The 23,289-nt window shown below is 50.4% G+C and overlaps 1 protein-coding gene across 1 annotated transcript in view; it reads left to right on the top strand.

Annotated features, from left to right (window-relative positions):
* ACAD10 (acyl-CoA dehydrogenase family member 10) overlaps window positions 1-19,266 on the top strand; it is a 35,028-nt gene extending 15,762 nt beyond the window's left edge. The window contains exons 9-20 of the mRNA XM_090291080.1: window positions 2,887-3,037; window positions 4,780-4,925; window positions 5,995-6,168; window positions 10,054-10,454; window positions 11,779-11,919; window positions 12,382-12,519; window positions 12,632-12,722; window positions 13,804-13,962; window positions 14,547-14,719; window positions 16,686-16,829; window positions 17,881-17,958; window positions 18,497-19,266. Of these exons, the coding sequence (XP_090147206.1) occupies window positions 2,887-3,037; window positions 4,780-4,925; window positions 5,995-6,168; window positions 10,054-10,454; window positions 11,779-11,919; window positions 12,382-12,519; window positions 12,632-12,722; window positions 13,804-13,962; window positions 14,547-14,719; window positions 16,686-16,829; window positions 17,881-17,958; window positions 18,497-18,637 (1,937 nt within the window). The 3' untranslated portion in view covers window positions 18,638-19,266. The remainder of the gene's footprint in view (window positions 1-2,886; window positions 3,038-4,779; window positions 4,926-5,994; window positions 6,169-10,053; window positions 10,455-11,778; window positions 11,920-12,381; window positions 12,520-12,631; window positions 12,723-13,803; window positions 13,963-14,546; window positions 14,720-16,685; window positions 16,830-17,880; window positions 17,959-18,496) is intronic.
* Window positions 19,267-23,289: the final 4,023 nt, after the last annotated feature.

The raw sequence follows: 23,289 nt of genomic DNA on the forward strand, positions 1-23,289 counted from the left end.
GTCACCTACACATTTTGTCCTGGGATGAAGCCCATCAGGAACACAGAATCTCTCTTCCCTGCAGCTTTTATCTCACTAGGTCATTTTAATCTGTCTTTTTTTCTGATACTGGCCAAGGCCATTTAAGATACTTTGTTCTCTGTTTTTCATCCTTTCCCTTAAGTGTTCTTTCATCATGGATATTTTAAATGCCGTCAGGCCCAAGTGTTTTCTTTGTGTAGTTTGTTTCTGTCATTTTTTTTTTCCTTCCTTTTTAGTGTCTGAGAGTTCCAATTGCTCCTCCTCCTAGCCAGCATTTTGTCTTGTCAGTTTTTCCCTGGTCGGGTGTATTGAACTATAGCTTTCTACGGAGCGTGACACACGCACAGTTGCATAACCACTACCACAGCCGTCCCCGTGCTTTTGCGTGCAGTAACGTCAGCAGGAGCCAAAGAATCTCACTTTTCTGCCCTACAAAGTTCAGGAGTGTCTGACTCTTGACCAGTATGGATCCCTGACCAAAGTCAAAAGAATCTGTCTGCTAAGCTATATTTTCTTTTCTCTGCTTTTAATCAGAACATGCCTGGTTTTCTGTAGGACCATATCAAAGGCCGCAATATGTGTCCAAAGTACATCAACTTCCTCACATTTCTACCAAGTTATTTCAAGTTCCAGCACTTGACACACATATGCTTTAAGTCCCTGAAACTAACTGTTTGAGATACTTTGTTACAATAGAGCAGGCTTGCCAGGTGTCCAGTCCAAGTTGAGGGGGTCCTAACTGCCTCCCCTCTTCCAAGTTCAGCCAGGTCTATATCATCCCCCATAATCTAACCTGTGCACCAGAGATACACACTCAGTGGGAGTTCCCTTCCATCTTGGTGGCCTCATTGGGAAATACACTAAAAATATACTTAATAGTTCATCAGAAATTCAAATTTAAGTGGGCATCCTGTATTTTATCTGGAAGCCCTAGTTACCAGGGAGAGTGCCACAGGTAAAGACAATAGATGTCACCTGTATCAATCCATTGTTTCATATGGAAAGAGCATTGGAACAGAATTTAGATGCCAAGTGACCTAAGACAAGTCACATCACTTTGTCACAGTTTTCTCAATAGTAAAGGTTTGGTAAAAGAAATTAAAATAACATAGAATAAAATAGAATAAAAAAATAACATCACCATCGCCATCACATCACATCACAGTCAATCCTTTACCCGCTCTTGACACTGACCTGTTATCAGGGAGAGACAAAGCAGAAATCTGATGGATGTCGTGTGCCCAGGGCCAGCCTCCTGGGCCACTGGCTGTGTCTAAGCCCAGAGCACAAAGCAGTTCCATCAGATGTCAGAATCACTGACCCAGCCTCAGGGGCATCAGGTCTTCCTCTTCAAGAATCCTGCCATTTCTCAAATTATGTCAAGAACCCGGTGGCTGGGCAGGGCATTGGGCATATATATGTGTATATACTACCATTCATATAAAAGGGGTGTGTTTAAATAAATTAAATATTTGTATAAGTGAAGAATATCTCTAAAATGACACCTAAGAAACTGGTCACATGGTTACCTTTGGGGGAAAAGAATTGTGAGGGACAGGAGAAACACTTCACTGCATCCACTTTGGTCACTTTAATATCGAGCCTGTGAATAAATTTGTAAAAAGAGAGAGAGTACACACATGATTTCTAATCAAAAGGAAGTTTTGACAAAGACCCTTCAGGTACAGTTTAGTGATCACAAAACTCCTTTCCACTGAGGACCTGCAGGGAGCCCACCATCCTCTCTTCTCAGCCCAGAGGGGTGGGCTGCTTCGGAGGGAAGGGTGTTCCAGTGCCTTGGCAGGAGGCCTGCTGGGGACCTGCATTGGGAGGCACAGGGACAGCTGCGCCTGCCTCTCGGGAAGAGGGGTTGTGTGCAGCGCTGGGTTGGTGTACATGGGCTGGGGGTGGGTCCCCGATCCACACAGGACAGTTTCTGGAGGGGCTTTTTCCGTAATGGCTCAGCTCCTGTGGTTTTGTATTTGACTTACTATGATAATTTTCAAACTTACAGAAACATGAAATAGTACAATGAATAACTATACAGGGAGGGGCAAAAGGAGGTTAGCAATTATGAGTATGCAAAACACAGAGTTTATTCTTGTGTTATTAATTATTGTATTATTTCCATACAAACAACTGTAAACCTACTTTTGCCCCACCCTGTATGTACCCACTACTAATTTTAACAATGGTTCACTTTTGCCTATTGCTTATCTGTCAATCTATATGTGTGTGTGTGTGTGTGTGTGTGTATGATTAACAAAGTTGTAGAGATCCTGACACTTCTAAATACTTCAGTATGCCTTTTCTAAAAATAAGGATGTGCCTCAGTACCATTATCACATTCAAGAAGATAGACCGTTTTCCTAGAATATCTGAAACCCAGTCCATACGCACATCTCCTCATTATCCCCCTTATATCTTATCAATGAAGGTCTTTCCCAAACCAGGATCCAGTTAAGGAATGTAGCGCAGTCCCTCCGATGCCTTCTCATTGCGTTGTCTCAGTGATTTCCTTATGGTTTCATTTACTGTTATCTTGTAGTTCCCATAATTCTGAAAACTGGAAGTTAGTTCTAAAGCGTTCATTTGTTTCGGGTTAAACTCCTGTGGATTTTGACCTTCACCTCTCACGGCCCAGCTGGATCCTCTGAAGGGCAGGGTCCGGATGCTCTGAGCGTGCAGTGGACCCCACAGAAGGAGCGTGATCTCTCTGTCCCTGTCTTCAGACCCTTTAGCCTCTGGGGACCATTTTTCTCTCAGATGAGGGGTGAGGGCTTGGCTTAGAGCCAGGGAGGCTAAATCCTGCATCCTTTGGACGCGGTTGGAACGGCCTACCATGTGCTAATCCTCTTCCCTCAGAGGACTATCTCCCCCGCCAGGTGCGGACCTGGACGCGGCAGTATCTCGCCTCAGAAACCAGCACCATCCCAGCGATGGAGAGGCTCATCGAATGGCTGCCGCTTCATCTTCCCAGGCAACAGGAGATCACGGTGGTGCACGGGGACTTCAGGTAGATGCGAGGAGGGGCGACTGATAATGTGAGGAATGATGGGAAGGGCATCTTAAGGGGAGATTAAGCAGCTGGTCTTGGCCCAACTTACAGTTGTGAATCATTCCCATTATGGAGGGTCTCCTGGTATAGGCCTTTTAAGGCAGGGTTTCTCAGCCTTGGCTCTACAGACAGTTCTTCGGGGGGGGGGGCTGTCCTGTGCACCCGTGGGGGTTATTCCCACACCTCGGTCTGAGTGCGTGCGTGGGCTCCAGTTACTGTTACTGCATAACCAGCCCCTCCAGAACTGTGTGGCTGTAAACAGCAATGACAGCAGCTTTTGGGCTCACGGATTTGCAGTCCGGGGGTAGGAGAGCTTGTTCAGCTGGGGCGGCTCTCAGGCCGGAGGCTGGGGCCACCTGAAGGCTCACTCACATGCCCGGCACTGCGGCAGAGGAGACTGAACAGCCAGGCTCCTCTCGCCCCACTCTCTGTCTCTGTCTCTGTGGTTTCCCACACGCTCTGTCCAGTATGGCAGCTTCAGGGTAGCTGCACTTCTTACCTGGGGGCTTAGGGCTGCAAAGGTGTGTGTTCTGAGAGAGGGGGCCGGGCAGGAGCTGACAACGTGGTCTCGGGCATCACTCAGCATCACCTCCACCTGCATTATCTGACATCTGGCCAGAAAGTATCCGGCCATGTACTATTTCTTGAAGATGCAAGGTATAAGAAACAATGTACATAGAACAATGACGTCTCAGTCCCCTTCAAAGTAGGCACCTCGGGACCTCATACAGTTCTCCCAGTTGCCGTCAGCTGCCCTATTGTATTTTCCCGAATCTCAATGACGGTCTGAAATCTCTCCCCTTTCAAAGGTGATTTTAGTTTTGGGAAAAGCCAGAAGTTGCAGGGCACCAAATCTGGGATACTGGGGGTCCAAGTAACCTGGGTGACTTGATGTTTCACAGAAAAACTGCATGAGATGTGATGCATGAGCAGGCATGTTGTCGTGATGAAGCTGCCCATCACCGGAGGCCCACAGCTGCGGCCTTCTGGGTCATCTGAATAGTTTCTGTGGAGGAATGTTCAAGCTTAATGCAAAATCTGATGCAGATTCATTGCTCTACTTGCTCAGGCATTTTTAATGTGACGGCCACACAGTACATGTGCCCACTCAACAGCATCTGTGGCCCCCACTAACTAGTACAGTGAAGTCATTGTTCACACACGCGCATTCCAGTCCACTGCCCTCGGCTGCCAGGTTACATGGATGTTGTGCAAGCCTTTCTCATTATATTAACAATGGCTGGACTTCTTCTGGACAGACCTCATCTTTGTTGGAAGCGAATCACTTCCAGAGGTCCAGAATTAGACTCTTCCTTTTGTGGAAGGAGTATCAAAATAATTCACAGACCTGTTCTAAAACCATCACAGGGAAGGAGGAATTACCAGGACCCAGAGAGGTTAGCTATGTAGAGGGCTACCTGACCCAGTGGTGGCCCTTGGGAGAGGAGTACAGCCGGCCCTCAGCTGGCTGAGAGGGGGCTGGTCAATGCACAGTCCCTTCCCAGCTCGTGCAGGGGTCTCCCCTGGCAGAGCCCATCTGAGCCAGGGCAAGGGAGCTGGGGGATACGGCCGCAGCCTCCACAGCTCAGGCTCCAGGTGCACAGAGGGGCCAGAGAGGGTCAGGGTGCATCTAGAGGAGCAAATAGAAGGTGATCCGTTTTCTTAGGGCTGTCTCTCCATTCCTTCTGTGGCTTCTTCAGGCTGGACAACCTGCTGTTTCATCCAGAAAAGCCGCAGGTGCTTGCTGTCTGTGACTGGGAACTTTCTACCTTGGGTGACCCCCTTGCGGATGTGGCCTACAGCTGCATGGCTCACTACCTGCCGTCCGGTTTTCCAATACTGCCAGGTAGGAACTGCTGGGGGGGAGGGGGGGCTGAGCCAGCTCCATTCTCCACGCCTTCAGGCAGGCTCCGCGGAAGCAGTTGTGACTGGGCTGGTGGCTTTGGTAGAAAAGCATTTGGGATTCAGTCCTGTCACAAGGGGGGGAAGTGGGTGGAGGGGGCATTTTAAGTGAGGAGGATATGCTTTTACACAACTAATTTCTATTTAATTTCTTAAATTAAAAATACAGGTTTATTTTAAGATTTTAAGAACCAACAGATAATAAAAAGAAAAGTCAAAATCATCAATAATCCCACAGATAACCACCGCCAATCTTGTCATCTTGTGTGTGTGTGTGTGTGTGTATACATACATCTGTTTAAATGAAAATATGATTATATGATTTCATGACCTGCTTTTTCTCACTTAATTATATACTTGGACATGTCTTCATGTCATTAAGTATTTCTTTTACAGCATCATTTTTAATGATGGCCTAGGATTTTATTATATAGAATTAAGACGTTTGGTTTGATCCCTACTTGAATATTTGTTTCAATTTTTTATTTATTACTCCTGCCATCACAAAAAAGGCAGAGAACATCTCTTTAGTAATATTTTTACCTATATATTTAAGATAGACTCCTAGGATAAATTCCTAGGAATGGGCTATATTACATGCTTCTAAATTATGAAAATGTTACAAATGAAGCAATTCTGTAAAAATTTTTATTTGTTCTAATATCCTTTTTCATAATTTGGTGGGATCTTTCTCTGTAGTGTTCTTTATCGCATGATTGATCGAAAATAACGTGCATCCATGCTAAACTGTGGCCCAAGTGGAAGTGGAGGCCCCTCATTCCTTCCTTTACTGCCGGTTTAGTCCGTAACTTTTAGAGCCAGTCAGGGCACAATAGCTTCACATCTGGATCCCGCCACCTGAGGAAGGAAGGGCCCTTGGAATAATGAGTCAGTCCTTTGAACTAGCTGTGAGGCTAACTTCCAATGAAGGAAGAGATTTTCAGAATTTAAGTACTTGTGGCCACAGGGGAGTGTGGGGCCACTGACCGCCCAGGATGGCTCTGTCACCACAGGTTTGGGTGGCTGTGATTTGACTCAGCTGGGCATCCCTACAGCGGAGGAGTATTGCCAGATGTACTGTCGTCACATGGGCATTCCTCCCATCGAGAACTGGAACTTCTACATGGCTTTCTCCTTTTTCCGAGCGGCTGCAATCCTACAGGGCGTCTACAAGCGCTCGCTCACAGGTAACGGGGTGGCCTGAGTCAGCTTCTCCCCCTGGGAACCCTTAGAGGCTTCAGAGGGATGGGTTTGTCCAGAATCTTTAAGATTCCATTAACTCAACCATGGTCATTAAGTATATATCATCTAGTTATAATCTTTAAAATATTTAAACTTTAAAACTATTAAGATAATATACATAAAACTTTTAAAGTAAACACATATAGGGCCCTTATGTTCCAAATCATTGATTTGATTCTCAGCCTCATCCACTCTACTGTTGTTTCCCTGTAAATTGTTCTTTATTTCAATTAGTGTATCCTTTGCTTCTCTCCATTTCGGGTAGCTCTTTTTCTGGAGTTTTGTTCTGTTCTTTCATTTGGGCCATGTTTCTTTGTCTCCTTATTTTGGCAGCCTCCCTGTGTTTGTTTCTCTGTATTAGGTAGAGCTGCTTTGATTCCCTGTCTTGGTAGCGTGGCCTCATGTAGCAGGTGTCCTGTAGGGTCCAGTGGCACAGCCTCCCCTGTCACCCAAGCTGGGTACTCAGGGTGAGCCCTTTGTGTGGGCTGAGTACACCCTCCTCTTGTAGTTGAGCCTTGATTACTGTTGGCAGATTACTCAGAATTGAAGGGCAGATAAAGAGCTTCCCAGACAAGAAAAAACTAAAGGAGTTCATCATCGCCAAATCATTATTATGTGAAATGTTAAAGGGACTTATTTAAGAAAAAGAAGATCAAAATTATGAACAATAAAATGGCAAAAAATACATACCTAACAACAACTGAATTAAAAAAAAAAAACAAAACAAAGCAAACAAGCAGAACAAAAACAGAATCATGGATACAGGGAGCGTTTTGATGGTTGCCGGATGGGAAGGAGGTGTAGCAGGTGGGTGAAGAGGTGAGGGGATTAAGAAGTAGAAATAGGTAGTTACAGAATAGCCGTGGGGATGTAAAGCCGCCCGTGGCCCTCAGCCAAGCTGCCCTACTCTGAGGAAAGCAGTTGCAGTAGGGGGATTGACAGTTCATCCATTCACAGGCCTGTGAGCCTCTGCTAAGCCAGGTGATGATACTGGCAATATAAAGTCATGAGCAAAACAGTGTCCAGAGACAAATCAGCATCTAGAGGCTTTCTAGTTGAACCCTCCCTGATCTGATAATAGGCATCTCCATAAGCAGGAATTCTTGGAAACGTTACTCTCCCTTCCTTTGGGAAGCATGAGCTCTAAGCCTCCAGTTCCCGGTGTTCAGTACGGCTTTGCAATGGAAGCTCACCATCGGGTGCGGAACAGGACTGATGCCACAAGAACTCTGGGTGCTGAGTTCTCCCGGGGCTCTGCTTCGATGCCTGGGGACAGCTGAATCGACTTTGAATTATCATCCTGGAATCTCTACACCTATAAAGCTCACTGGACTGTCCTCGGTTTGCTTATCAGGAAGCCATTTGACAGTTCCCAAGGTCCTGTGAGCCCCTGGGTGGCTTCATGCTTCTCTGGGCGTGGAGGTAAAACACCCCCGTGCTTGCCACCACTCAGAAAAATGGATGCGCTGTCCCTCAGGTGCCTGCTCCTCTGAGCCTCCCTGTGCATTCCCTTCCCTCCTAACTGGGAAGCCAGCCAGCCAGAGTGAGTGGCTGAGTTTTCTCAGCAAAAGCAGCAACATCTGTTTTTGAAAGGATAGTCCCTCATCCACAGTTTCCGTCAACTGCAGTCTGAAAATATTAATGGAAAATTCCAGAAATAAGCAGTCCATATGTTTTAGATTGTGCACTGTTCTGAGTAGCATGATGAAATCTCTTGCTGTCGTGCTCAGTCCCAACCGGGTCATGAGTCATCCCTTGTCCAGCGTCCCCACGCTGTGCACACCCCCACCTGTGAGTCACTTCGTAGCCGTCTTGGTTATCAGAGCCACAGTCGGGTGTCAGTGCTTGTGTTCAAGTCACCCTTATTTTACTTCATAATGTCCCCAAAGCACAAGAGCAGTTATACTGGCCATGCAGACATGCAGAGAGCAGCCGTGAAGTACTTTATTTAACTGAAAAGGTACATCTAGGAAAAAGCATGATATATGTAGAGTTTGGTACTATCCTGAAACATCTCTCCTGTGAATTGGGGTCAGGGGAGGCTGTTATAGAAACAGTCAATGAGAGGAAACAAAAACCCAGCTACATGAACACCAGTATTATTTCTGCACATTTGTCTTCTCTAAAATCATTGTTCCGTTTGAACAGTTGAGATGTTGGGTGATGCCCAGGAAAGGGGGACTGAGATAAGGAACATGCGTTTCAAAGGCATTACCGCTTCAGCGACATTCACAGGAGACTTTGGCTCTTTAGATTGGAAGGAGGACAATAATGGCCAGAGCCTGGGACTGATGTACAGTCTGCACCAGCCCACCCCAAGGCCACTGTCCTTTAGTAACAAGTGGGTGCCAAAGACTAGATTTCTCGTAGGTGGCTGCTGAAATTCTAGAAAGGAGAAAGAGCTTGTGACTGCCACTTGGGAGGAGGCCAGTGATGTGGTCTCTTCTGCAGGACAACATTGGGGAAAATATACCAGAAATGATAGCTTTAAATGAACCCAGGCTCATACAAGCGACTTTCCAAGAGACAAAGAAAGCAGCACTCTGAAATCAAGACCCAAGGAAGGAGAAGAAAATTAAGAAAGCACTTTGTACTCTGTTCGAAACGAGAATCAGTATGAGTAACAATGAGTGTAAAGGGGGGGTGTCTTTTTCTGAATGACGAGGGAAAAGTGCAGCCCACGCGTGCGCATCAGCCCTCTCTGTGTGCCGTGACCCAGGAACGGTGGCTGTCCGGTTCCTGTCCGGGCCCTGGGGCTCAGACCCACACCCAGCACCTAGAAGGGGCTGGATAAAGACTGTTGCAGCCTAGTCGTTCGCAACCCCTGCTGTGTAGCGAATGGATTCAGTTCCTAATTTGTAAGGAATAGCATAATATCTTTAACTCCAAAGCTGCATGAAAATGGCTCTTTCGAGAAGTTGGCCATGGCAGGAGCAAAAGAAAAATAGGCCTCCATGAGGGTCCAGAGAGAATGAGGGAGAAGTCTCTTTAGAACCTGGAAGTGCTGAAAGCAGTCCAGAAGAGCCCACCGTCTACACACAACCACACGGTTGGGTCTCAGATGCCGAACGCCGAGTGGGAGAGGCCTCACTGAGAAGACTGCGTGCCCCGTGATGTGTCTGTGACATTCTGGGAAAGACAGACTGTAGGAAGAGAGATGACTGTTACCAGGGGCTGGGGTGGGAGTATGGTGATGATGGGAGTCTTCTGTATCTTGGTAAGGGTGGTGGTTGCCTGGCTAAACAAGCAGACTTACACGCTTTATAAAGAGGGTGTGTGTACACTATACCTTAAGTTTTAAAAATGTTTTTAATCCTTTTCAAGTCTTGATGAGCCTATTAAAGAAAGCAAAAGAGACGGTGAGAGCAGGCCTAGAGTGGGTTCGGTGATGCGGGAGATGGTGCTAATCTAACAAAACGGTGCCCAGGAACCACGTGTGACCCTGTTGTTACCAGTTTTACAGCACGGGCAGCCGAGGGTGGCACACGGCTTCCTGTAGCCCAGTGGTGACCGCCGAAGTAGTTTGGGGTGTCGCTGACTTAATTTCATTTCTTTTGGGAAAGGACAGATAAAGATCAGGAGAGAGGCCAGCTGAGACCGACTTCTGGCTCCCAGGCCGCTAGTGAAAGCTTGGGCACGTTCCCTCCCCGAGACTCAAATCCTTGTCTTCATGTGGGGATAATAACCCACGGAAAGCACATAACACCACGTCTTGTACCCAGCAAGTGCTCAGCAAGTGGTGGTGGCTGCTAATGTAATGACAGCATTCTCACGTGTCAGTGTCATTATTCAGGGCTACTTGGGAGTAATCGCTGTTGTCCTTCGCTCAGGACAGGCAAGCTCGACAGCCGCTGAACAAACTGGAAAGCTGACTGGACTCCTGTCTGAGCTGGCGTGGGAGTTTGCAGTCAAAGAAGGGTTCCGCGTTTTCAAACAGATGCCAGCCACAAAGCCCTCAGCGGGGCCCTACCACACGTGGGCTGGCCCACGGTCCCTGCTGAGCACTCCAGGAACGAGAAGTTATAGCTCCCTTCCAGAGTCTTCCTCAGCTCATTCCTCCAAGGGAGCTCTGGTCATCTCTCCAGAGGGCCTGTCCCCTCGGGTCAGGGAGCTCTACCAGCGGCTGAAGCAGTTCATGGAACAACACGTGTACCCAGCGGAGCCCGAGCTGCAGAGCCGCCAGGCCTCGGCAGAGCGGTGGGCCCCCGCCCCACTGGTTGAAGACCTCAAGGTAAAGCGGCCTCCCCACAGTTAGTAGCAAGACCTTGTTAAAGTGGCAGGACTTCCCCTGCCCACCGGGCACATGTTCCCTCCCAGGCAGTGAAGAGACGAAGAGCTGAGCTGCATGATCCCTTCTGCCCTCACCGTTCCTTGTCTAGGGTTTATACCCTGGGGCATGTGGGATTATTATGCACATTTGAATTCGTATGATATCAATTTGAAAGTGTGATATTAAATACATCAGTTAATAAAGTCTCCCTTTACAGAATCCATGATGTCAACACTAAAGGGCCAGATCAGTTGTAAATTGTGTTTGTGCTCTTGCCACACGGAGACACCACCTTAGCTGAGGAACAGAAGTACCCACTGGTCTTTGTCACGATTTCTTTTGACTTGTCTTTAGTCTTTAAGTTATTCGAAGTCTTCAAGAGCACATCTTTTGCCTATGATACAGCCATCATCTAGTTTTTAAAAAATCTCATCACTTTTTTCTAGTTACAGATCTATTGCAAAATTAACCAAAGCTCAAATATGACAAAGTACATAACATAGAAAGAGTTCTCTAAAACTCTCTCCCCTCTGAGATAGTAACTGTCAACAGTTTGGTGTATTAGGCTCCCTGCTTTTTTTCCTATTATATACTAACATTTTATTATTCCTGTGTTGTAATGAAATCAGCCGAAACGTTCAAATCCCCTGCTTGCTTATTTAACTTAACGATATATCGCCTTCCCATGCCTCTGGGCGGTTCTGCATTGTGGGCATGCTATAAATTGCCTGCCCTCCCCCTGGCTGAGCCAGCAACCTTGGCGCAAGCCACAGAAGTCCGCTCTGCGGCAGTTAAGGAGCCCAGGCTGCTCGTGAGCTACTAACATGCGCAGTGAGGCTGAAGACCCAGCTTTAGAGGACAGTGGGTGGTGATTCAGGGGATCTCCTTGTGCACCACAGCAGAGCAGCTGAGGCTGCAGCCAAGTGTCCTGGGCCTGCTGTGATAAAGGATCCTTCAGTCTCCTGTCCGCACGGAGAGCGTTCTCAGAAGACCCGTCATTATAACATTAGTAATGTCCACAGTGATGGGAGGCGGGCACGGAGGGCGTCTGCGGGAGTGGACTGACTGCTGCCGTCAGGGCTAGGATGTGGCGGTCCCAGGTCTCCTCGGGCTTATGCCACCCCCAGGTCCAGCCTGATGGTGCGCACGTGCACCAGTGGTTTTGGCGCATGCTTCGTCTTCGGCTGGCTTTCCTCTTCCCTGCAATCCCTTTCATTATTTTCCAGAGGCCAAAATAAAACCAAATCATCCACTGTGCTTCCCTGACCTACTTTTCCCATGCCAGGAGAAAGCCAAGGCCGGAGGACTTTGGAACCTTTTCCTACCCTTGGAAGCTGATCCCGAGAGAAAATATGGAGCAGGACTGACCAACGTCGAGTATGCACATCTGTGTGAACTCATGGGCATGTCTCTGTGTGCTCCCGAGGTACCTTCTTTACAGTTCTCCGTGTGTGGGGATGTCCTCGTCCTCCATGGCATGTTGGTCACCCTCCTGGATGGAAAGGGTTTTCTCTAGCTTGCACCAGACGCAGGAGCACAGATACAAAGTTAAACTTCTAATGGGCGAGGACAGCTACGGACAGGTGGCTGGAGTTGAGGCAGGAAGGCAGAGAGGGCCAGGAGTCTTCCGGGGGAGATGGGGGCTGTGCGAGACATGAGCCTGGCTGGCTTCTGAGTCTCCAGCCCACTAGCTCAGTCTCCTTTCAACAAAGGAGGCCTGTGGCTGGGCTTCTTGGGCCCTGAAATACTATATTCAGAATGTGTGTGTCTTTGCATGTCTCTGGGAGAGGAACTGGGATTTGGAAGATGCCTTGGTACATGCTTCCTGGGTATTTGGAGTTTTAAATATGAACATGGGAGTCACCATTACACTTCTTTTCCTTTTCAGATATTTAACTGCTCTGCTCCAGACACAGGGAACATGGAGCTCCTGGTGCGCTATGGCACCGAGGAGCAGAAGGCCCGCTGGCTGGTCCCGCTGCTGGAGGGAAAGGCCCGCTCCTGCTTTGCTATGACGGAGCCCCAGGTACTACCCCAGGGCTCCCAATCAGGCCAGACCCTCGCCAGGTCCTGTGGCCTCCGCCACACACAGGACTCGGGACCCTTGCCGTTCTTAAGCAGAGTATGTTCTCGCTCAGGTTGCCTCATCAGACGCCACCAACATTGAATCTTCCATTCGAGAGGAGGATGGCTTCTATGTCATTAACGGTCACAAGTGGTGGATCTCAGGTATGTAGCCTGAAATTCCATTTTCAGTTATACTTGTGTGGGTCTGTGTCGATAAGCATGTCTCTCTGCCCTGCTGCTGTCTGGGAAACAACTGTAGGGGCGGCTTTTCCAGTTGATGCAGAAGAGATTCTGTCTCTGTGCTCCCAGCAAACCCAGGAGAACCGGGGGTTCTGCGTGGGTCACCGGATGACTATCCGGTGACAGTGCTAGGAATCTCTTGCTCACTGCCCCCCGCACTCTCCATTCTACCTTTGGATGGCAGAAGGTCACTTCGTCAGTGGCTTCCTCTGCTGCGAGATCAGGTGGCTCCATCAGAGGGGCTAGTGACAACCCTGCCATTCATTCATCATGAGGGGACTCTGCAGGGCCCGCCCTCACTGAGTCCCCCACCTCCCCAGGAGGACATAGTATTACCCCCATTTCACAGAGGAGGACACTCGGGTAGAGAAGGGACTTAAGGTACCAACTCCCCCATAGGAAGCAGGGAACCCAGAGTTAAGGGTTTGCCTGATTCTGAAGCACATGCCCAAAGCCACTATGTCTACGCGACTGTGGTAACAGCAGAACAAGCCAGTGACAGAGGATTGGCTTTCCGCCTCCTGTCTTTATATTCCCAACTTACACGGAGCTCTTTTCTTTAATTACTCTTACGATGTTGGATTCGGTCCTCACTGGGGGATAAACTAATTGCTCTTTTTTTTTAAAGATTTTATTTATTTATTTTTAGAGAGAGGGGAAGGGAAAGAGAAAGAGGGAGAGAAACATCACTGTGTGGTTGCCTCTTGCACAGCCCCAGCTGGGGACCTGACCTGCAACCCAGACCTGTGCCCTGACTGGGAACTGAACCAAAGACCCTTTGGTTGGCAGGCCGGCACTCAATCCAGTGAGCCACACGAGCCAGGGCAAAAACCAGTTGCTCTTATTCCTGGTCCAGAACCTGCACATAGTCATCTGGTTATGTGAAGTCTTAAAGAACTCTGTCTGCTTGCTGGCTTCAGCTTTCCTGGGCCAGGACTGTGTCTGTATAGAGATCTAATGACCTTGGCATCAGACAACAAGGGTCTGCCTCCTTTCTGGGCAGGCATCCTAGATCCTCGCTGCCAGCTCTGCGTGTTCATGGGAAAAACAGACCCGCATGCCCCACGCCACCAGCAGCAGTCTGTGCTCTTGGTTCCCATGGACGCCCCAGGGATAAAAGTCATTCGGCCTCTGACGGTGTATGGGCTGGAAGATGCACCAGGTGAGCCCCCAGCTGCTCCCGTCTGTGTGGGCCTGGGCCTGGGCAACACATCAGGATGCAATACAGCACCTCCAGGGACATGATGACATTCGGAGGGCCACATGCTCCTGCCTTTCATTCCCATACATGAATATCAACCACATAGGCAGACTTTTTTCTTCTAAACTTAGATGAGACAGAATCTGAGATAAATAGGCCCCTCAGGACAGAGGCAGGACATGCACTCCAAACCGTCTTTCAGACAGCTGACCTCCAGGCCGCCTAGCGGCACTCACGTTTCCTTTCAGTGTTTCCGTGGGATCACTGCATTGTTAGAGTTCACACTATCAGGATGTTTCAGCTTACAGTGCAGTCATTATGTTTTAGAGGCGGAATGGCAAACTATTCACCTGACACTGTAGATCAGTGATTTACTGTTTCATCTTCGATAGGCTCCTTCCTGTCCTGCTCCCCAGCCATGTCCCAGTAGGAGGCTGAGTAAGAGGCAGGAGAGCTGCCAGCGGGCGACTTGAACTGCGGAAAGGGGTAAACACGTCCACCACGGGCAGGTGGGGCTCTCAGGAGGAACCGTTTGGGTCTTTCAGGTGGCCATGGAGAAGTCCTGTTTGAGCAGGTGCGCGTGCCCAAGGAGAACATGGTCCTGGGCCCCGGCCGAGGCTTTGAGATCGCCCAGGGCAGACTGGGCCCCGGCAGGATCCACCACTGCATGCGGCTGATCGGGCACTCAGAGAGGGCCCTGGCGCTCATGAAGGCCCGCGTGAGTGCGTCCCCTTGCACTGACCCAGAGCCACCCCGTCCGCTTTGCTATGGGACCTAACTCCTAACTTTTCTGAGCGCTGATTCAGCAGGTGAAGCAAGGTGATGTTTATGCCAAGAAGCAGTGTCCCTGTCTTTGCTTTGCATCTGCTATTTTGCTGAAGCTTGAAATTCAGAGTAGAATGGGTCTTACTCTGTTGAGGTGACCAGAAGGAAAAGGCTGGGCTCTGTAGCAGCAGAGGGCAAGGCTCCAAGGTCCAAAGAAAGGGTCACAGGCTCCCAAGGGCCATTCCTGCTCCTAATTCATCTTTAAAAATCAGATACCAGGAAGAGCTTCGTTGGTGGCTTGTGTCCCCGGGGTTCCAGCATCTAGCCCTGTACCATCCCCTTCCCTGAGTATGTCCAGAAAACTATTCTGCTGTGACCCCTCCCTCAAAGACTGAAAACCCACGTGAAGAAGAGCTGTTGCTGGGAATGGTCATTCAAATCAGGGGTATCAATTCCAGAGATGAAGCACACCCTTGGGACCAAACAAATGTCTTACAAGAAACTATACAGAGATCAAAAGCAGTCCAGTGCATTTGGATTACTGAGCAAACCTGTGACTTATAACCTTTGAGTTGCAACTGACCAATTCTTTTTCCTTCCCCAAATAAAATTCCCTTCCTTAAGCACTCAAAATAGTACTACAGCTCTGCCCCGCACTGAACTCACAGCGGCCCTCCTGCAGGGCAGTCTGATGGTACGTGTCAGATGTCAGCAGGGGCAGAGCTCTGACACGGCAGGTCCTCTCATGGGACTTGGCCCCAGGGACTGATTAAGAGTCTACAGAGATTTGATACCAGGCATTTCACCCCAGCACTGACCTTAGTAGCAAAATGCTGGGAACTACCTGTAAGGCTAATAATTAGAGCCTGGTCAGATAAACCCTGGTGCAGGCTTGCGGTGAAATCCCAAAATGATACTGTGGAGATCCGTTTCTTTACAGAGAGGGATGTTCATTGTGTGCTCTTAAATGAAAAGCAGCAGGCTACAAAGCAATATGTAGCGTATGACTCCACTTTCGTAAAAAATGCATACAGAAAGTCTAGGATGGCCACCAAATAGCTGCTGTAACTAGATGCTGTAACTAGATGATAGGATACCAGGTATTTCTATTTTTGTCTGGAAATGTATCCATTTTGTGCCATGGGATGGATTATTTGTGTAATAATTGCTTTCAGTTAAAACACAACTAAAGGAGAAAACAAAACTTAAAAAAAAAAACTAAACAAAAACTTCCTTATAAGCTTTTCTGATTGCTTGTGATTTTCAGGATCTTAGAATGAACGTCCTTTGCAGTCCCAGCTGCCCGCAATGGGGCTCCGGCACCCAGAGCTATGCTGGGCCTAGGTCAGCAGAGGGCGCCCTCCCCCTAACTTTGTGAGGTGCCCACCTTCACCACTTAATTCCCAGAGTAGCTGTGGGCCAGATGCTGGGGCAGATCCTCAAGAACTGTTCCTGCCCAGGCTGGGTAGGCTCAGTGGATTGAGCGCAGGCCTGTGAACCAAAGCGTCACAGGTTTGATTCCTGGGCAGGGCACGTGCCTGGATTGCAGGCCAGGCTCCCACTGGGGGGCGCAAGAGGCAACCACATTGATGTTTCTCTACCTCTTTCTCCCTCCTTTCTCTCTCTAAAAATAATTAAAATCTTTAAAAAAAGAGAACTGCTCCTGCCTGGCTGCCCAGAAGCGACTGAATCGCTGGAGAAAAGGGATCCCTGGAAACAGGAGCAGCCACACCGACTAGCTCTGCGGTGCACATGAGTGTCGCCTGCGCCTGGGTCTTCCCCTGGAAACGGACTGCGGCTGGAGAGCTGGCAAACTGCCGGCTGAGCGGCTCACTCCTGCTTCCACCCCCCACCCCGTCCCCCCATCCCCTCTGCAGGGCACCAGCCCCACGCCTCAGGCTGGTCTCCTGTACCCACAGGTGAAGTCCCGTGTGGCCTTCGGGAAGCCCCTGGTGGAGCAGGGCACGATCCTGGCGGACATCGCCCAGTCGCGTGTGGAGATCGAGCAGGCCCGGCTGCTGGTGCTGAAAGCTGCCCACCTCATGGACGTGGCAGGAAATAAGGTAGGAGGCCGAGGGGTCTCACAGATGACCGGTCCTGAGGTCGGCTGTCTGAGGGAATCTATTCTGGGAATCTGCAGACACTGGCCCCTCTGTCCCCACTCAGCAAACCCCAAAGAAAGAGTTTGCTTGGCTTCTTCACATTAATGACTTTGCTTCAACTCTGCTTAGAACTATTTGGGCAGCTTTTCAAAAATGGAAAAGGCACCTAAAATAGGACTGGATTTTCCACTTACTGAGCCGGTGCACTCCTGGGTCCACAACAGAGGGCCTGACAGGGTCACACGCCCCCGGACTAGCTCTGCCTCAGGCTAGGCTACGAGGCCCTGTGGGTGCAGGCGTCAGGCAAACGGAGAGTAAGCACCGGAAGAATTCACCACAGAGCAGCTTTATTTTCCAGCGTGACATTATTTCCTAAACGACTCTTTCTGAGTGCCTTCCATGGCATGATGTCTGCATGGACCGTGCCTTCTCCTGCTCTCTGTGGGGAGCCTTTATTCTCTAGCCAAGAGGCCTCAGTGGTTGGGGGAGGAGACAACCCAGGCTCAAATTCCTGGCTCCTTGGCATTCTAGCGCTGGGTATGGTGGAGGCTCTCAGGGGCCTGGCTCCAATGCTCCAACCCAGGGCAGATTTTTGCAGCCTGGTCTCCAGAGTCCTGGCTGGCCGAGGTCCACAGTTGGGCTGGAGACGCAGCTGGCTATGACTGATCAGAGCATAAGCCACTCCCCACTCTGCCTTCTGTGAGTGCTGGCGATGCTCCCCATATTCTGGGAAGACGTCTGCGTGCCTGAGTCTGTCCTTGACCGGGCACCTGCTCACACCTCACCATTTCCTGAGTCACCCTCAGTGACCACTACTGCACCATCCATTGCCCCAGGGGCTGGGCATGAGCCATGCACCAGGCAGAGGCTGCCTCACAGAGCTTGTAGTCCAGCTGGACCTCAGGTCTCTGTTCTGAGCCATTGTTTCTGCTTCTCCTGTGAAATGGATTGTTCTTCCAAGCATTCTGCCTTCGGGGTCTGCCCTTCTAGTCTCTTCTCCTTCTCACCACAGGCTGCAGCTTTAGACATTGCCATGATTAAAATGGTGGCCCCGTCCATGGCGTACCGAGTAACTGATCGCGCTATTCAGGTGAGCACAGACCGGACCACTGGTTCCTGGAGCCATTTACCACACATGCAGAACTCCCTCGCCTTCAGCGGCCCAGCCTCCTGTAACCTTGAACAGCTGCCCGTTGCTGAACACTCACCTCGCATGTCATTTCCCTTCTTTTCTTTGGGACAACCCTACAAGGAGGGCCACATTCATACTCCCACTTTGCACATGAGGAAGCAGAGGCACAAAAAGGTGAAATGACTTGTCTGGGGTCACTTGGCTTGTAGGTAGCTGATCTCGGATTTATGGGAATCCAGTGCTTGTTACACCAGAGCTCTGCCTCCTAACCATGCAGGATGTCTCCTTCCCAAATCCTAACTCCTGGGGGCAGAATTACCTAGCAGAGTAGACTTGGGGAGCCTGGTGTCCATGATGGCAAGTGTGGCCCCAGCTGCAATCTTCCGGAACATTAGTTGTCACACAGACGGCTGTTCTGAGCCATTCTGTGCAGGCCCTTGTCCCTGGGCCTCTCAGACTAGGGCTCACCAGGGCTTCCTTCCTGCGTGCCTGCCAGGCCTTCGGAGCAGCAGGGCTGAGCGCTGACTACCCGCTGGCCCAGTTCTTCGCCTGGGCCCGAGCGCTACGCTTTGCCGATGGCCCTGACGAGGTACACCGGGCGGTGGTGGCCAAGATGGAGTTGAAGCATCGCATTTAGACTGGCAGGTCTGCAGGAGCCAGAACATCCCTACCAGACCATGACGCCCAGACGTTAAACGATGCACTTTGAAAGGCCTGGTATGTCTGAGTCTTGCCCGCAGTCGTATCCTGGGACGGTCATTGTGAACACAACCTTTGTGGGTCCCCACGGAAGGCACTTCTGAGAGAAGCCTGGAGTTTGCTCCTTCAGGCGAGGAGGGGACAGAGCCTGTAAAGCTGGTCTTCAGTCTCCGTGCCGGGCCAGGTCGCCTGTGTGCCCGCTCTCTGGCCGTGGCGCGTTAGGGTTGTGGGAGTCTGGACAAATATAACAGCCCTGCTGGGTGGTGTGCCCACGCCTGCTCCCGATACGGGGGGCTTCCTGGTCTGTGGGCCTTCCCCTCAGGCCGAGCGGCGGCCGCGATGGGCTCACCCGCAGACCAGGCCCAGTGCTGCTGAGAAGACAAAACCGAAATCACGAAGCCCCTGTATCTGACTTTCTTCGTTTGAATTCCCACAACCCAGAGCACTCATTAAGTTGTTTGGGAAGGGGGCTTTGGGAACACGAAAGAATAAGAAAATACATCTCAGAGACTTCGTGAATGTCTTCACATCCCACAAAAGGAAATGAGAATAAAGGTTCACACTTCAGTCCCTCTGTCTCAATGTGTCCCTTGTCTCCTCACACTTCAGTCACACGGGCTCTGCCCAGTCATCCGCCCACACATGTGGGGGCGCAGACACTGTCACCTCTGGTGGGGTAGGTCCTGAATGGGTCACCTCACCACTGCTCATGTGAATGTCACCTAAGAACGATGGCTTTCTGGTGTGAGAGGCCCCTGTGACTACCACATCCTCCACCGGCTCCGGCCATAGAGCACATTGGGGGCGGGGCGGTGGCAGACAATACTCCGCAGAGTGCAATGTCCTCGTCTGGGGAGAGAGTGGAAATGCTCGCTTACTGGAGGCCTGAGTTCTTCCAGAAATGGGGGCCCCGTGAGCCCAGGCAGCCTGCAGAGATAAGCCACCAGCGGTGAGGACCCTCTCTGCTAATCTCAGAATTGGTGATCACGTGGCCAACAGCTGCCCATTTCAGGTCAGTCCAGACGGGCGGGGGCCGCCCCACTTGTCCACTGCACTTCAGTCTTGACCTCCTCTAGGGGACTGCTTTACCCAAGAGAGTGCCCACCTGGCTTCAGCCAGAGCCACGTGCTTCAGGGCACCAGAATGTCTTGGGGGGCTTGTGAAAAGGCTCCCCAGACATACTGGCCCCCGTGGTCTGGGGAGGCAGGCCCTCTTCAACCATAGTGCGTGTTGCTCAGGGAAGGTCAGGTTAAATTCAAACCCTCACACTAACTGCTATCATAACACCAGCCACACTGGCAAACAGCCTTTTGCAAAATTCGTCAGGGCTATAGCAGCCTAAGCTCTTGCTTCAGGCCTCAGCAGGAAGGAGGGTGTTGTAAAAAGAAGTGCCTTGGCCAGTGGCCAGCTATCACATGATCCTCAGAAATCCTCAAGACATCAGAGGTTAACTTTGCTTAACTAGTTAACAAGCTAGCGCAGCTGCAAAGATGAAACAGAAGCTGTGCTGTGGGGTGACGCCACGTCTCCCTCTGCTGCAAGGGTGGGAGGCACTCGGGTGGGGGGTGAACGCTGGCTGAGACTAAAGTCACAGAGAGTAGCCTCCATTAGCCCCTCATCCAGGGCCTCCAATTCTGTGCAATCATTCCATCCGCCACTATCAACTGCAACCCGGCTCTGGGCCCGGCAGTGTTCTTGGCCTTGGGGAATGTACAGGAAACCAGAACAGGTAAAGCTGCTGTTCTCAGGGGGCTCACAGCTCAAGTAGGGGATAGTGGTGAACGCCCCGATGCTGTGGTGGGCAGTGTGGTGGGCACTGTTTGGGGCTGGGGGGCTGGGGGCTCAGGAGGGGGCTCTCTCCAGAAGAGGCACTTGAGCCAGACCTGCATGACAAGAGCGCGCAAGGGTGCTGCAGAAGAGGGAGTGGCAAACACAGGCCCTGGAGAGCAATCCTGTGTGTCTGCGACGAGGAGCAGAGTCGTGTGGGGCCACAGGGAGCTTGGTTAGGAGTTCGGTGTTGATTCTAAATGTGACAAAGTGGTGCATCTATCCTTGCCAGGTGGCTCAGTTGGTTGTCATCCCATGCACCAAAAGCTGTGGGTTCGATCCCTACTCAGGACATGTATAGCAGGCAACGGATCGGTTTCTCTCTGACATCCATGTCTCTCTTCCTTCCTCCCTCCCTCTCTCTCTAAAAATCAATAAACATGTCCTTGGGCAAGGATTAGAAAAAAAGTAGGTTAGGTAGTGGTTTGACAGAACTTGACTGCGTTTTAAAAAGATCCTCTGCTCTTCCAAGTTCACCCAGACGAAGAAGGAATAAAGGAGGATGAGAGCCAGGTAAAGTTCCCTAACATTGCAGAGGGCTCCAAAAGCACTACCTGCTAAACTGGAAAAGAAGAGAAGGGCAAAGGAAAGGAAGGGCAGGGCAGGGCCGTACAGCACATGCTTTCCACCTGCAGCAAACAACTGGCATCTCTGGTAAGCAATGCGGTGAGGCCCCGGCACTGTGCTTCGCTGGGGTGGGAATCGATGTGTTGGGTGCACACATGGGCACGGATAAGCTTGGTGTGGTCATGACTGTGCCTGACCAGTTTTACCTCTGGCACACTTAACATCTTGGCTACCACCCCTACGGGGTTGGACCTACCTTGTTAGCCTGTGTGGGGGAAGGGAACAAAATGTGCTCATAACATACTATATATTTTTCCTCACAGCAATATTCTATCCCAAAGCCATTGAACACACATCCTTGAACACACATCCTTTTGCTGCTTTCCTGGCAAGCGTAGGGGTCTAGATTGAACCGTCCTCAGGGATCCGGTGACAGTCACAGGACCTCAGAGTTCCATCAGAAGAGCCAACTCTGGCAGGTCACTCATCCTTTCCCGCTCTCCCCTCCTCACTTCCCTGCTCTGGATTATGGTCTCGGCATCCACAGGCCTCCTGATTTCAGATACTGTCAGGTCATCATCGGCAGCCGTCCGTCTGTCAGGTAGTTCCAGAATAATCCTCTAGAGGCAGAAAGATAATTCCGAGCAGCTCGCCTGGGTGGGGCCCCTTCAAGACTGCAGCTGGGAGCGATGCTGGCAGAACAGGCTCCGGTGCTCTTAGCCACTGAGGCCCATCTTAGTCCTCTGTTGCTGCCTAGAGACAGGGCCTGTCTGTTACCACCCAGGCCTTCAGAGCTTCCTGGGGAGGCTTTGAGGATGCCCAGGCCTGTCTGTAGTCACAGCGAAATGCAGCACAGGCCCAAGGCTGAAGCGTTGCTCCCAGAAGTCTGGGTCTGCATTTCTAGTGCCCTCTGTGGTGTCCCGTGGCTACAGACTTGCCCCCATCACCCCCTCCCCCCGGGGGCCTCAGCATCTGTGAGCATCAGACAGATGGAGAAGGCGCCGGTTCCAGCACCCTGGGGTCCAAACCCATGCTCATCCTGGGACAAGGACTCTGGGAGCAGAGTCTCTTTTCATTAGGAAAGCTGACTGGAGAGCGACTCCAGGGCGTTCTCCGTCAGACAGGGCTGTCAGAGGGAAACAGAACACCACTTAAGGCAGTAAGGACACATGTCGATCAGTGACATGCTACTACAATGGGGAAGAGGGTGGGAGTGAACTGACCTCGACCTTCATCTGAACAGAGCACGTCTGAAAGGGAGAAGCAGACAGCAGGAGGGCGGGTGGCGGCGCCTGCACAGGGAGTTTTCTGCTAAATTTACAAAACGTGGGATTCAGGGGGCTGGTCCACGTGAAATCCATCTGGGTTTGCTAACTGGTGCCTAGCTTATCCGGGTTAGGCTCCTAGCCTCCCACAGAGACTGGGAGACAAGGGCCAGACCCTCAGGTGTCACTGGAACAAACAGTAACTTCTCTTGGTAGCCTTGAGTGTTCTCAGGCAGACACTTTTCCAGGGCTAGGGTTATTCTAGGGACATAGCCTTGAGCTGTCAGAAACTGTGTTCCAGTTTGTTCAAGTCTTTTGACATGGTGGGGGCGGACTGAATAATTTGTGCAGAGAGTCTGAGGTTTTTATAAGCCAAGGGAAAAGCCTCATCAAGAAGACAGCTTAGAGAAGCCTCGCTAGTTCGGTCAGAGAGACCATGTTTGTCAGCTAGGCTTCTGGGTTCCCGTGGCCCTGGGTCTGAATCCTAACTCCATGACAGACTACCTAGGGGACAACAGGAAGTGATTTTTCATCTCCTAGAGTTGGTTTTGTCATTTAAAAAGTGATGGGGGACGCAAATGTTGGAAAACTTTGTTTCAGGTAACAGCTAATAAGCTTAGTAATACAATGGCTAATAAGAAAGTTTGGTGCCGACTTCTGGGTAAGATGGAAGCATACACAGACATGCTGCGTCTCCCTTCACAACTAAGAAGGAAAACAACTACCTCAAAACTAGAAACAACCAGAAGTTCCAGAAAACCAAAGTGCATGGAAGTCCAGCAAACAAAGATATAAAGAAGAAATACTCATCCAGACAGGTAGGAGGGGCGGAGCTGGGGCGGAGAGGACGCGGTGTGGTGGTGGCAGTAGCGGTGGCAGCAGCAGGCTGGCGGAAAGCGCAGTCACATGTTTTAAAAAGTCAGGAGGGACA

The sequence above is a fragment of the Furipterus horrens genome, unplaced genomic scaffold, assembly GCF_987537825.1.
Source record: "Furipterus horrens unplaced genomic scaffold, mFurHor1.1.pri manual_scaffold_11, whole genome shotgun sequence".
In the NCBI taxonomy this organism is placed as follows: domain Eukaryota; kingdom Metazoa; phylum Chordata; class Mammalia; order Chiroptera; family Furipteridae; genus Furipterus; species Furipterus horrens.